The 15,157-nt window shown below is 47.4% G+C and overlaps 1 protein-coding gene across 2 annotated transcripts in view; it reads right to left on the reverse strand.

The window, feature by feature from the left end:
* Positions 1-782: 782 nt before the first annotated feature.
* The window catches only part of MMP28 (matrix metallopeptidase 28), a 41,842-nt gene continuing 27,467 nt past the window's right edge, over positions 783-15,157 (reverse strand). The window contains exons 2-8 of one of the 2 annotated variants that reach the window (XM_006832336.1): positions 13,253-13,332; positions 12,837-13,028; positions 7,009-7,229; positions 4,292-4,537; positions 2,951-3,100; positions 2,453-2,620; positions 783-1,208 (exon numbers count right to left, since the gene is read on the reverse strand). In XM_006832336.1, the coding sequence (XP_006832399.1) occupies positions 814-1,208; positions 2,453-2,620; positions 2,951-3,100; positions 4,292-4,537; positions 7,009-7,229; positions 12,837-13,028; positions 13,253-13,332 (1,452 nt within the window). In that variant the 3' untranslated portion in view covers positions 783-813. Of the gene's footprint in view, positions 1,209-2,452; positions 2,621-2,950; positions 3,101-4,291; positions 4,538-7,008; positions 7,234-12,836; positions 13,029-13,252; positions 13,333-15,157 lie in introns of both variants that reach the window. The other variant, XM_006832335.1, reaches the window with a different exon arrangement.

Here is a 15,157-nt window from a genome sequence, read left to right on the forward strand (position 1 = left end):
TTCTGCTGAGGGTCCTGACCCCTCTAGGGCCTGCGAAGTTGGAGACCCCATACTTCAACCTCATTGAAGTTTAGGGTGGCGTCTCCTTTTAAATAAGACACAATCCTCTAATGACGAAAGCAGGAGCTCCTGAGGGTCAATGGACAGGGTCCCCAATCCCCAGTGGGAAGGTCCCAGGCCGCAGTAGAGTTTTGCATGCTCTCTGCTTGGATCCCAGTGCTGCCTCCTTGTGGTCAGAATCTGAAACAAACTCACCAAGGCTTGGAAAGAACGAAGTCTTTGGAGAACAGGCCTTGGGGTCAGGGACACACACTTGGATTAATCCACCCCCAGAAAAACCAATAGATCCGTTTTAGAAGAAGTGCAGCCAGAGTGCTCCTTGGAGGCCAAGATGGCGTTCTCATATTTTGGACATAATGTCAGGAGGGACCAGTCACTGGAGAAGGATATCTATCATGTTTGGTAAGTTGGAGGGTCAGAGAAAAAGAGGAAGACCCCCAGCAAGATGGATTGGCCAAGTGGCAGCATCAATGGACTCGAGCGTGGCAACAGTAGTGAGGTTGGCCCAGGATCGGGCAGTGTTTCATTCTGTTGTGCATAAGGCCGTTATGGGTCGGTACCGACTCGATGGCACCTAACAATAACAACAACAAATCTCAGTGTAGTGGGAAGGGCACAAAGAAATTGCCACATTCTCCAGAGGACAAAGGCTCCTGGTGGAGGCTTTCCTGCTCAGTCTTCCACAAGGAGATTCAGAAGTCCCGCCCTTGGGGCAGAGAAATCCAGTTGGTGATGAGGTAAGTGGTGAGGCCTTCAGAACAGGGCGCCCCCCGAATTGGCGTGCCAGCATCCCATCCAGGGCAACTCAGGGGCCCAGCGGCCTGAGGCGGTCGTCCGCAGTTTGTCCTGGTCCAGGCGCCAGTAGCGGTCATCTCGAAAGAAGATGATGGAGCCATCCGGCCGCGGCAGGGCGCCGCTGACTTCCTCAGGGACACCGCCCCAGTCCTGCAGGTCACGGGGATAGTAGGGCTCCACTTGCAGCCCACCTCGGTTCAGCACGTAGTAGCGGGCACCCTTGAAGAGGACGAGGCGGCGCATCAGAGGAAAGAAGAGGGCGGTGTCTGGGTGACGGGGCAGGCCCCCTGCCCTGCACAGTTGTGGGGAGCTCCACACTGGCTGGGAACCCCGGAATCTCCAGCATCGACTCCCTATGAGACATTGGGAGAGCCAGGGTGAGCAGGATGCTGTCGACCTTATTCCTCCATCCCACGTTTCTTCTATACTCCACCCCACCCTACCCCCGCCATGTTGCAGCCCAGGTTTGTTGGGATTTCGAATAGTTCCTCATAGCTATAAGGAACTTTGGTGTGGCGCTGTGGGTTAATGCACCAGACTGCAAAGCCGTTTGAACTGCAAAGTCGGCAGTTCAAGCTCACCAGCTGCTCCTTGGAAACACTATACAGGTCAGAACCGACTCGACAATAACAACATAAGTAACTTTGGTAGCATAGTGGTTACAAGTTGGGTTGCTAACCTCAAATTCAGCAGTTCGAAACTATCAGTCATTCCACGGGAAAAAGATGAGGCTTTCTGCTCCCATAAAGATTTGCAGTCTCTGAAACCCTATGCAGGGTCGCTCTGAGTTAGAACTGACTCCACGGCCCACCACCACCACCAATCATTAGTTATTAGCAGGAGGGGCGGTAGGAGGGCAGTTGTGGGTTAGCCTTTTAGGAGGTAAATAGTACTGAATGAACTTGTTTACCACACACAGAAAGCAAATCCCTCCTATCCACCAAATGAAGGAATGGAAAATAGGCAAAGCCAGGAATTTTCTTCACCACCAAGTGGTAACTAACTAGTTATTTCTGTGAGGACAGGAAGTTTTGTTTTATTCACTGCTGTCTCCAATACCTCCAACATGTCATTAGTGCATAGAAGGCACTCAATCTTTGTTGAATGAGTGAATGAATGAATTCTACTTATTGAAGCATAGCTATGCATCTGGCTATGAACAGCTCACTCTTCAGACTTTATGCTCTAATTCTTCCACCAAACCTAAGGTATTATTTCCCCCCCCCCATTCAAGAAATTCAAGCTTAGAACGTTGAGTGCAGATCCCGCCTCTCATAGCCAGGATTCCAAGGAAGGGACACATCTTTCTGCTGAATTTGGGAGCTCAGGAGTGGTCCTCTCTACATGCCTTTAGACTCTTCCCAGAAACTCTTTCCTCCCTCTGTCTCTTCTGTAACCCTGATACCTGCCCAGCCCCCACTCCATCACAGAAAAGAAACCCCTGGTGGTGTCTTCCTTGGCATCACATGTTCAAATTGGAATCGAGACTACCATGGACTTTGGGTGGGGGAGACTCTTCCCTCTTTTGTCTTCTTGACCTTGGATAAGACACCTCCCTTAGAGGCCTCAATTTTCTCATCTGGCCCAGGGCTGGTACCTTTGAAGAAGTAGAAGTCTCCATTCTCCAATGACACTGCTGCTGCCTCAATGTGCGGGGGCAGCCCAGCCCACTTTTCCTGCAGTGGGCGGGGCTCTGAGATGTTGCCATCAGCTGCCACCTCCCAGAAGTGGTTCCCTTTAAAAATATACAGTCGCTGCTGCCCGTCTGACCGGAGACATGAAAGAAGAGAGGAATAGCCATGAGCCTCCTGGCTTTTTGAGGAAGACACTTCCCTAGAAGCCAGCTTCCCAGACAGAACAGCAGAGGATGAGAACGTAGCCTGCACAGTTGGAGCTGAGTGGAAAGTGGGCAGAAGGCAGTGTATTTTGCCTGCTGTGGGCTGGCTCCCTGGCAAAATGCATCTGACCTGGGGTTTCTGCATTTTATAACTCGTCCCCCCTGCCCCAACCTGGTCCTCCAGCGCTGGAGATCCCTGGAGATGTGGAGGTGAAGGAAGGAAACAGTGAGACACAGCACAAGGTGGGGCCATCTTACCTATAGTGATGGCATCGAAGGAAGAGTGGCAGTATTTAGGACCCCGGGTTTCAGGACTCCTGCCCTGGGAACTGCCAAGGTCCCAGGCCTCAAAGTCAGTGAACAGCTTTCCCGGGAGCTGGACAGTCACAGAGCCCCCGAGGGGCTTTCCTTCATGAGGAGGGAGAGAACACACATGGAAGGGGCTATACTGAGGGCCCAAGACCTCTTTCTTGGTTCCTTTCATCATTATCTGAGGAACAGGGAAGGAGAATGGGGGTGGAAGGCTGAATTGCCCTGGTGTTGGTGTTAACCACTGCACTGAACTCTGGAGTCGGGCCAAGAGGGCCCTGTTGAGATAAAATTGGGGTCAGGTGCAAGCAAGCATTTGGGACTAGGAAGGGCAGAGGGTCCTGAGTCCGGGTGGCTTGAGGGCATGTTCAGGGACTCAGGCTGTGATAACTGTAGCAATGATACTAATAATCATTATTATCCTTCCCTTATGAGAGAAGTGAGGCAGAGTTCAATGAACTTTAAATTTGACAACTCCTTATTCTGGTCTTCAACCTCCTAGCTGTGTGAGCAAGTTACTTACTTGAACCTCACTGAACCCCATTCTCTTTATCTGTGAACAAAAAGCTACTTCTCTCAGGGGTGTTTTGGGAATTTGATAAGTGCCTGACCCAGGGTTGTTGTTGTTATTGTTGTTAAGTGTTATTGAGTCGTTTCTGACTCATAGCAACCCTGTGTAGCATTATCTGAGGAGCAGCTAGTGAGTTTGAACTGTGGACCTTGCCGTTTAAGCCGACCTTAAGGTAGAATTCTATGCTACAGCACCACACCAGGACACTAGCAGCTATTACTGTGACATGTGTGCAGACTTCTCAGGCTGCAAAACATGTTCATACCCACTAGCAATAACAGCCCTATGGGTAAGTAGGACCTTAATTATTATCCCCTTTTCACAGAAGGTAAAACTGAGGGCATTCAGAGGGGAATTGCTTTGCCCAAGGGTTAGTCAGATAAAGAATGGTGAGTTGAACCCAGGATTCCTGGCTCTGTGTGCCACACACCATGCTGTGTGGGAGGGATGAAGGAAGACCTGCTGAGGTCAGGGTTGGGCCGGAGTCCAGCAACTGGACTGCAAGAAAGAACTGCACAGTAATTGGACGGGCCAAGGTCTGGGGGAGCAGGAAACCAAGGATAGGGTTTTCAGGCGTCAGGGAGCTCAGGATTAGGGAGGACCAAAGTGGGAAGGAGTGGATCTTGATGGATGGATCCCCATCCGTTTAGGATGGGGAATCTGAGTTGAGCAGTGGATGTCCAAGGACTGCAGATGTGACGTCAGGGGTGGGGGCTCACCATACAGGCTCTGCACCGCCAGCACGTCGTCCCAGCTGAGCAGTGCGTCGCGACCCAGTCTCTTGTAGTAGGGTGCCATGAGCGCGCGCGGCGCAGGTGAATGGGACAGGCCGAGTGTGTGGCCGATCTCGTGAGCCAGTACCACAAACAGATTGCGCCCGCGACGGCGACTCAGAGACCAGTGCTCATCTAGGTCGAAGTGCGCTTCGCCTCGGCGAGGCAGGAAGGCATGCGCCAGGGCGCCCCCTGTAGGCGACGCAGTGAGTTAGGGGACGGAATGGCCCATTCAGCTTTCAAGGTTCTACAGTCTTTGAGGAGAGCATGAGGAGAATGGGGGACTAGCTATTTTCCGCTGTATAATTTTCCTCCCAGTTAAGTCTGGCAGAAGCTGGAGTGTGACAGATGACTAAGTTGTGGGGCATGGACGTCTAAGAGACAGCGGGGTGTAGAGACAGTGTGGGCTAGGCTTGTTAATATGGCTGAGTTGGTTCCGACTCATAGCGACCCTGTATAGGGTTTCCGAGGAGCGACTGGTGAGCTTGAACTACCGATCTTGAGGTTCAAACCGACCTTGCAGTCCAGCGCATTAACCTGCAGCGCCACACCAGGACTCCATGTGAGCCAGACCTCTGGGGTTCAAATTCTAATTTTACCATTTAATACCTGTGTGACTTTGGGCAAGTAGCTTAACTTCTCTGTGTCTCAGATGATGATTAGAAATTGAAAATGAGCTGCTTTCTTTTGTTCTGAGGACAGTTGTCCTGAGGATTAAATGTTTGTGCGTGCTAAATTGATAAATATAATACTTAGAACAGTGCTTTGCACGTAAGTGTTACATAAGAATTATTTTCAAAAAGCTCTAGGAGACCTAAACCTGTTCTGAAATGAACCACTGAAACCATGTTCTGAGATCATCTTTAAATCTCAAATCATAAAACATTTCCTGAAGTCTTCTTAAAACCAAACAATAGTTTAGGGGAGCTAGTAAAGAATGTCTGCCTTGAACAGTGTGTTCTTTAAAGATGTATCTATACAGGATGAAATTGAACAACAAAAGATTAGATGGGAAGCTTGTCAAGTAGTGAGTTTATGTTAATGAGGAGGAGCAACTAGGAAAAGGAGGGTGAGAATGTCATCAATGTCACCGGGTGATACAGGTGGAAATCATTGAATTAATGTATATTCTGCTGTGTATATTGTTAACAATGAAAATAGAGCAGCTGTAGGTAAGACCCGAAAGAGGGCAGGATGGAACCTTCAGGGGTGTTGGAAATGTTCTGTTTTTCTCTCTGCGTGTGTTCAATTTATGAAAAGTCACCAAGGTGTAAATTTATGACGTGTGCACTTTCTGTATGTGTATGTTTTCTTCAATAAAGAGTACATAAATTTATATACTCTTTGTTCTTACCCTTCCTCCTCCAAGGCTCCTCTGTGGGCCTCTACCTCCCTGCTTGTAAGAGTAGTTGGGAGCTGGGCTGGAGTAGTGATTCTCAAGCTTCAAACGTGCTCCACACGTAACTTAATAGGTATGTAGCTTTTACCCCTTGTAGTTCACTTTCCCCAGGGTAGGTGCATCAGCAAACTACACTGTGGTTATGTGACTTAGAGACTTGTTGAGGGACCTTCAGAGCTACCTTCTTAGAGTCCAGGCCAACTGGGACCTGGCAAACGTTGAGAGGCAGGCATTAAAGGACAGCCTCACAGGGCCATGGAGAGGCCATGGGGAATACAAACCTCTTAGTTTGACTATGCCTCAACCTTTTTTTGAGCACTGTTAGTTTCAGCCATTGTGTTTCCCCTGAGATATGGTTTCAAAGAGGAAGATAAAGTATCTCTTCCACATGAGAGGAGCAGCTTGGGGAGCCTGGTGTCAGTGCTGGCTTTGCTACTGACTCAGCCTGGGTATCGATGCAAACATCTCATGTGGGTGTCATGGGTAAAGTGGGTTATATGTAAGCACAAGTGTTTGCTACATGTGAATCCACAAAGCCTGTGTTTGCTACACGTGAATCCACAAAGCCTGTGTTTGGTAGGCTTGATAGAAAGCAGGACGGTGACGAGGTGGGAGTGGGGGAAGACAAATCCCCCAGGCACAGAAATAGCACTGTAGGTCTCCTCCCTGAAGGGGATCAATCAGATTTCTTTTCATCAATAGAGACAAGCAGTGGGTCTGTGCTCAGGTTCTAAAGACCATTTAAAGTGCAGCTAGAATCCTTCAGGTTAGACAAACAGGGAAACTGTCTGTGTCTCTGAATATGTGAGCCATTTTTGTGGCAAGCAGCGGTAAAACCCCTCCTGTCCTATGGCCGTGGGGAGGGGTAGGAGTGGGTCCTACTTTGAGGGTCCTGCTCTAGAGAACACCCATTCTGCAGAACTAGAGAGGTACAGGCCTTTCCAGAGACCAAGACCTCAGAAGCTTCTTTCAGAAGAGAAAATATTCTTCAGCATTTGCAAAGCACTTTCTTTACAGAACCTCATCTGACCTTCCCTTCGGCCATGTGGTACACAATTGGGCAGGGACCATTGTTCCCATTTTACAGATGAAGGCTGAGGGCTCTTTAGTGGGGGATGCAGCTTGCCTGAGGCCACAGGGAAGAGTGAAGGCTCAGCTCATCCACACCTACACTGCTTCTTTTGGTTGTGTTTTCCTCCTGTCTTCAGAAGCCCTGGCCTGAGTGTGGGAGAAAAAGACGTTTGTGGGGATGGACAGTCCGAACCTGGGCCATCGAAGGCATTGCTCAGCCCATCGTTGTGGTCTCCTTGGAAGAAGGTGAGGCGGATGTCAGCAGGACCTGTGGCTGGGGCCTCCCAGAACTCCAGCGCCGAGACGTTGCTCCACAGCTGGAAGGCGGCACGCACAGCCCCCCGAACTGCAGGCTCAGGTAGGTGCTCAGGCCAGTTTACCAGGCGGTAGGAGAGGTGCTGCTTGTACCACTTGCTGCCTGCCATCCAAGAGGCTGTGTCAGTTATGGCTGCGACTGGTCCCTGCAGAGCCCCAGAGTGATTGGGAATAAACTTACCCTGGGCAAGCCCCGGATCTGATGGGGAAGGCACAATAGTCTTTGACTTGGGGGACCCAGTCTAGCTGGGGAGACACTGCCTTGTGCTTGGATGGAGAGAGAAACTACCTCAGTCTGGAGAAACCCAGTCTGATGATTTTCATGGGGAGAACCCAGTCTGATGGGGATATAGCTCTGCCCAGGAGGGCTTCCCAGTCTGAAGGAGTCTAAGGAATCGGACCCTCTGGTCTAGGTCCAATTCTCTTTCCTAAGAACAGTTTCGTGCTCTTACTGGCACAGAATCCAGCCCCAGCCTCCCATGTCAGAACAGAGGAAAGGTGGGAACGCCAGGCCGCAGCTGTGGCTCCCTCCCTGCTCTTCTCCTTCTGTCCACCCCTCCCGCTATCCCACCACCTCCTGAGGCTTCACCCTGCCCTTTCCACTGCCTCAGGCAGGGTGGCTAACCCACCACAAGACCCATTCATTTGAGGTCCTTCCCTGTCCCCCTTGCCCTCCCCCTCGCTTCCTCCGGGACTCTGCAGAGCTCTGAGGTGAAAACAAATAAGAAAAAAGGGTGTGTTTTGTCACTAAGAGGAATTTTTCCGTCTCTGCTCAGTTAAGCATTTCTCTTCCTTAGCTCCAAGCTGAAGTAATTCCCTGAGTGTTGAGACTCTGGTCTTTTGACCTGGTCCCAGGTCACCTGAGTCTGGGTCTGTTTGTAGCTCCCCATACACTTGGAAACAAGATGGTTAGATGGTCCAGATCCAGAGTTTCAGTGCTGTTTCTGAGGCCTGCAAACACATCCCTGCTGTGACTCCATGTCCTAATCTGGAGGCAGGACCTGGGGTCCAGAGAAAACACAGGAAATGTATTGCTTTTCGGAGCCTTGTTGTTAAGTGCCATCCAGTCGGCTCTGACTCATAGCAACCCTATAGAGGGTTTCCAAGGAGTGCCTGGTGAGGCTATATGCAAAAGGACCAGAATTTCTGAAGCATGGACAATGGACAGAGGCCAGCAGAGAGATGGGCACAGGCCACAACCCCCTCTTCCCTTGGGAGGGCAGGTGCCCTGTAGGCCCACAGCAGGTTCAAGCCATCTGCCCCTTTGCCTGAAAAAGACAGGGGGAATGAAATCATGGAAGTTTGGCCCTGTTCTTTCCAACGTCTCTGTTCTATTTGAGGAAATTGAGAACCAGGGTCCAGGGTCACAGAATGAGTGACTGGCTGAGCCCAGTGTTCTTTCTACTCTATCACAGAGATAAACAGGCACATTTGTGAAGACTCCAGGAATTATAAATTATTCCTTGGGGGTCAAAGCAGGGACTCTGCTGGAGCTGAAATTCTCCAGATGGAAGGGAGGGTTTAAAGAATAGAGGCTTGGGCTCCCTTCCCCCACCCATAGAGGAGGGACATGCCCCTTTTCTCACCCTGAGTCAAGCTCCATTCAAGGCAATGCTGCTGCCCCAGGGCCTGTTTGGCCTGGCAGGCTCCCAGCCTCTGCTTCCTAGCTAGTGATCAACATTCAGGGAGGGAAGATGGAAGGATTCTGAGAAAGGGAGGGAAACTAGGAAGTTAGAGGAGAGGCCCAGGGTCTAGGGATCGTCTGCACATTCATTGCTATCAGTTACATCTCGCTAATTGCATTGAAAGTCTTCACTGTGGGACTGGACTGGCAGGCTCAGGACGCTGACACCTTGCTCTGTGCCACTGTCCCCTAGACTCTTGCTTTCTGACCTCAAAGCCACTGTGGAGGGGTGGAGAGCAGCCTGAGCCCTCTTCTCTGTCATTGATGGTTTCCATGGGTACCCCCAGACCCCTGTGGTAACTGGCACAGCACACCCTCTACCTCTATCCAATGTCCAAAATGGGACCAAAAGCAATACAAAGCCAGTTGCCATCAAGTCGGTTCAACTCATGGCAACCCCATATGCAGCAGAATAGAACTGCTTCATAGGGTTTTTGAGGCTGTGACCTTTTGGAAGCTGATCGCCAGGCCTTTCTTCTGAGGTGTTTCTGGGTGGTGCCACCCAGGGACTCTGTCTAAAAGGGAAGGGAGAAAGAAAAGGAGATAAGAAAGGGAGGAGAGCTAAAAAAAAAAAAAGTCTTAGCTAGGATGGATTCTGGAGTCCCGATGATCAATCAGCAGGCAGCTGAGACTGGAAAAAGCATGGGTTGGAATCCTAGTGCCTCCACTAAAAAAAATCACACAACAAAAGACAGAATCTTGCCAAGCCTCAGTTTCCTTATTTGCAAAGTAGAGTCTTAGTTCATAGAAAGTTATGAGGTTCAAATGAGATTGCAAGTGGAACTGCTCAGCATGTGGTTGATGCTCAAGAAATATCCATTCTCATTCCACCTCCCTACCTTCCATCTCTGTGAGGGAGCAGAGGGGAATGGAAATCAGCCCTGAAAGCAGAGAGAAGAGCAGACACTAGAATGGGATTGCTACATGTGGCAAATCAAAATACTGATGCACAGTAAAAATTGGAATTTCAGAGAAGAAAGGTTTTACTAGTACAAATATGCCAAAACAACAATAAAAAATTTGTTGTTTATCAGAAATTCAAATTTATCTGGGCATCTTATATTTTATCTGGCAACCCTAACCTGGAAGCCAACCAGGATGTTCGTACATAAACAAAACTCACTGATCTAGGAATCCACATAGTTTTCAAAGCACCTACCTATGTAGGTTGTACATAGGTAGGATAAGCACTGGATTGCCAATCACAAGGTTGGCAGTTCAAACTCACCAGCTGATCCTTAGAAACCCTATACAGGGTCGCTATGAGTTGGAACGGACTCCACAGCACTTGAAAACAACAACAATCAGACCCTTAATCCTTGGAGTCCTGGTGTGGCACTGTAGGGTAAGCACTTGACTGCCAAACACATGGTCAGTGGTTCAAACCTCCCAGCCACTCCTCGGAAACCCTATATAGGGTTGCTATGAGTTGGAACTGACTCAAGAGCACTTAACAATAACAACTCATTTTTGGAGAAAAAGATACGAGAAACTGCTTCAGTAAAGATGACAGCCTTGGGAACCCTGTGGGGCAGTTGGGCTCTGTCCTATCAGGTTACTATGAGTCAGAATCTAGTTGATGGCAGTGGCTTTGGTTTTGGTACCCACATTTGGGAGCTTTCACATTGGAAACCCATTTAATCCTCCAGTAACAAGGTTCAGTCATACTCTGGCTGGGAAAGTCCCTCAATTTGCCCATCTATAAAATTAGGATAAAGATGGCACTTAATTTCATTTGGTTTTCAATAAAGATTAAATTAGTTAATCCATTTAGGATTTAGCTTGGCATGTCATAAAAATGCTCATGAATGTTAACTCTTAAGATTACATTTTCTTTTCTAAGGCATAAAAAGTGCTCAGTACCTGTCCAGTCTGAGGTGTTATGTGACACTTTTGTGACTCATGTTGTAATAGAGGAAAACTACCCATCCAGCCTGGCCACAGCTCTCTGGACCAGGGGCCAGTGTCAAACAAGGCAGTGTGGCTAGTCTGAACAGTTGGCATGGATCTCTGCCCAACAGGGATGCTCTGAATTGAATGGAGACAATGGACTCTGTGAGGTTTTCCCTTGGGACCAGAGAAGGTGAACCACCACCCTATTACAAGGAGGCATCTCCAATGCACAGGTTGTGCCCTGTGTGCCTGGGAGGCATCATCCCAATTCTCTGTGGGGCCAACTGTAGCTTGGAAGTGCGGCTGTTAAGACAGCTTCCGTGGCTGCTCACCTCACAGCATTCTTACAATGTGCCCCTTCCACTTGGCAGTCAGGGCTTGTCTCTCCCTGCCAATCTGAAGGAAATGAAGGTTCAGCAAGCAAACTGACAGGCTGATACTTGAACCCAGAGCCCCCAGCTCCAGGGACACTGTTCTTTCTGCTCTAATACAGCTTCCTGAGCACCTATCTCTTCTTCTTTGTCTTTCCCTCTGCTGCCCAGAAACACATAGGGGTACAGAACAGATTGACACCAAGGACATTTTGATCCAAGAGTCTGGACCCCAAGGCTGACTCTTGGCTTCACCAGCAGTATGGTGAGTCTGTACGGGCTACTTAGAGTGGTTGCAAAAGTAGACACAGTAGAGTTCACCTGGCACATACGTAGAACCAGCCGTCCTCAAACAGCTGATCAATACAAACTATGTGCCTCTGTTCTTAACTGCTATCTGTAAAAGTAGTTAAGGCCTATTAAAAGTGACAATGGCCCCCAAATACTTACAGTAAAATTAACTATAGATGCAAATCTGACTGAACAATCCCATTGGGTAGGAAATCTTTAAAACTTTAAGCACTGATTAGAGAAAGTAGACAATTAAGATGTTAAAATAATACACATTAAAACTTGTCATTGATGAAAAATTGACAGAAAAATCAAATTTTCATCAAGTTGGGGCACCTGGAAGTTTGGGCTTGGTTAACAGCAACAAAAAGCTACAAAAGGAAGCTCACAGCAGTAGAGATGGTAATATATAAAATATGCGATTTTGCTATGAGAAAGAGTCTAGAGCAGGCAAGTTTATATAGAGAGTAGATTAGTGGGTGGCAGGGGCTGGTGAGATTGAGGAATTGGCAATGGTGAATGACTGCTAATAGGCACAAGTCTCCTTTGTGGAGTGATGAAGAGATCCTGAAATTAGATTGTGGCAATAGTTGCACATTCTGAGCATCTACTAGAAAACACTGAATCATATACCTTGGCGCTGTGGGCTAATGCGTCAGACTGCAAAGTCATTTGAACTGCAAGGTTGGTGGTTCAAGCTCACCAGCTGCTCCTTAGAAACTCTATACAGGGTCGCTATGTGTCAGAAATGACTCAACAGCACTTAACAACAACAATGGGTCAATTGTAGGGTATGTGAATTACATTTCAATAAAGCTGTTAAAATATGTGCTATGGAGTAAACAAAACTGGCAGACGGATCACATTGTGGTTGAATAATTTTTATGAAAAAGAATAGATTTTGATGAGAACAACTTCAGCAAAACGAACGTTAAAAAATGGCAGCAGTTTACTGGCCCTACACGGAAAGCTGATGAAGGGATTAAGTGGAATTGATGGAGTTTGTTTTGAAAAAATACTTGCACAATGAAAATTTGTCAGTATGGGTACAGTTCTCATTCCATTGTCTGTATTCACAAACAGGAATCCCTGAGTGGTGCAAATAGTTAACACCCTTGGCTGGTAACTAAAACATTGGTGGTTCAAGTCTACCCAGTGGAACCTTGGATGAAAGCCCTGGCGAGCTACTTGTTAAATAAGAAATCAGTTATTGAATTACAATTCTACTCTGAAACACACGAGGTCACTATAAGTTGGAATCCAATCAATGGCAATTGGCTTGATATTCATAAACCTGGTCCACAGTAGGAAATGGGGAGCCAAGAGAGCCCATTTGTCTACTGTTCACTCCTCCCCTGCCCTGAGGAAGAGAAGTTACTGACAAAGCCTTAGTCATTTGAGGAGCTTTTCTGGCCACAGAACTTCAGAATGTTGGGAAATCCCAGCATGGCTGGATTTTAACAGTGCTCACCTTGCTTTGCAAAGCGTTTCCACCGCCTCATTTTGGTCCGGCGTCCAGCAAACAGAGCACTGACCCTCTGGGCCCAAGCTGCATGACTCTCAGCATCAGTCACCCCACAGCGGGGCCTTGTCATCTGGCGTAGGGTGGCATGGTCCAGCATGCCACTGACAGGCAACCGGGATACCCACTGGAACTCTCTGTCAGGAGGAATGAAGAGAAAGAATCTGGAAGGGAGGATAGGGGTGAGGGCAGGGAATCATCCTGGAGACAGCAGGAGGCTAGGGACAGAGAGGGAGTGAGCAAGGGAGGATATGACCCCAGGCAAGCATGGAGGTGGCTTTCCTGGGCTTGACCATCTATCCATCCAGGGATAGAAGGAGACGACCAAAGCTTTGCTCCCCAAAACCTCCCTCTGTCCTACCTGATAGCATTGCTGAGCTGTGTAGAACTGGAAGCTTTGGGGCCCTGTTCACTGAGGTAGCCATACTTCTCCAGGAAGGCCTAGGGGAGAGAGGACAGCCAATAATTTCCACATTGCTGCATCTTTCCCCCTTCCTTGGACTCCAAGGATCAATAAATGGCCCATATATCCTGCCCAGTCGCACCTTTTGTCCCATGAAGGTGTTATGAGTTACAGCAGAAAGAAACCTAGGATCCAAATCAGGAGGACTGAACTCAATTGCAGGCTACCACTATAACTAGCTGGATGACCTCCCGCAAGTCACTTAAGCTTTTTGAACTTTAGCATCCTTATCTCTACAACTGAGTTAGCAATAACTATCCTACAGATCACAATGGTGAGAAATTTAGCAGCTACCAGCTCTGGAATCAAGACACCCTGAGTTTGAGTCCCAGCTAGCAAATTATTTTTTCAACACTACAGGTTTCTCATCTGTAAACTTGGTTTAATTATGTTGTTGTTAGTGGTCATTGAGCCAGTCCAGATTCACGGTGACGCCTTGTGTACAAAACAGAACTGTTTCACATGGTTTTCAGGGATGCAGACTTCCAGACGCAGATCACCAGGCTTGTCTTCCAAGGAGCCTCTGGGTGGGTTTCAGTCACCAACCTTTCAGTTAATAGTGAAGTGTTTAATTTTTGTACCACTCAGAGAAACTGGACTTAATAACAGTACCTACTTCTAGGGAGTCTTGGCGTGGCACTGGAATAAAGCATTGGACCACAAGATCGGTTTTATACTCACCAGTCTTTCCTTGAAAACCCTATACGGGTCACTGTGAGTCGGAACCGACGCCACAGCATTTAACTACAACAACAACAACTTTATAGGTTGAAGTTCCTGGATAGTTAAAACAGTTAACATACTTGTCTGTTAACTGAAAGGTTGGAGGTTCAAATCAACCCAGAGACACCTCAGAAGAAAGCTTTGGCGATCTATTTTTTAAAAATCAGCTACTGACAGTTGCTAACCAGAAGTCATCAGTTGGAGAACACCAGCCATTCGGAGACAGAAAGATGTGGCAATCGGCTTCCATAAAGATTACAACCTTGGAAACCCGATTCAATCCAAGTTCTATTGTGTTCTATAGGGTTGCTGTGAGTTAGAACTGACTCAAAGTAACAGGTTTGGTTTTGGTTTGATTATATGAAATAACGTATGCAAAGCTGAATTCTTGAAGCCTCATTCTGTCAATAATTTTTTTTTTTTAATTTCATTTTAAGAGTTTGGGATGAAATTGTAGGAACAAAGATAATTTTTAAATACTTATTTGTGAACTTTTTACTGAGACTATAATTTTCATCTCTTTTACAGAGAATATTATTTTCATCTCTTTTACAAATATGAAAAACAAAAAGGTACAGTAAAACAAATCATTCCTCCCCAGCCTCCCCACCCCCCACCCCCCAAAAAAAATCAGCCACTGAAAACCATTTGGAGCACCTTTCTTTTTTGACACACATGGGCTTGGCATGAGTTGGAATTGACTCAGTGGTAACTAGTTTGGAACTTAGAGAGACTTATTTTGAGGATTAAACACAATAGTGCATATAAAACAGCAGGATGCCTGTCACATAATCAGGGTTTAATAAAAAGCAGCTATTATAATAGTGTTATATAAATATACACTATTCATATACATCAGCTTGCTCCTGGAACATCTAACTTTTCTAGGAAACCTTCCAGTATTGATCAGAAATTGAACTGACCAAGTGCCAGCTCAACCATGACTGAATTGAGAATGATCTCTCTAGTTCTGGCTTCTTCTTAAACTATTCTCTTCCCCTAAAATGTAGATATATTTCAGGCCCAATGAATACCAAATGTGCTTACCCCTGACCTTTATTGCTGTTGTTCTTAAATGCC

Source organism: Chrysochloris asiatica, unplaced genomic scaffold (genome assembly GCF_000296735.1).
Source record: "Chrysochloris asiatica unplaced genomic scaffold, ChrAsi1.0 scaffold00007, whole genome shotgun sequence".
Taxonomy (NCBI): domain Eukaryota; kingdom Metazoa; phylum Chordata; class Mammalia; order Afrosoricida; family Chrysochloridae; genus Chrysochloris; species Chrysochloris asiatica.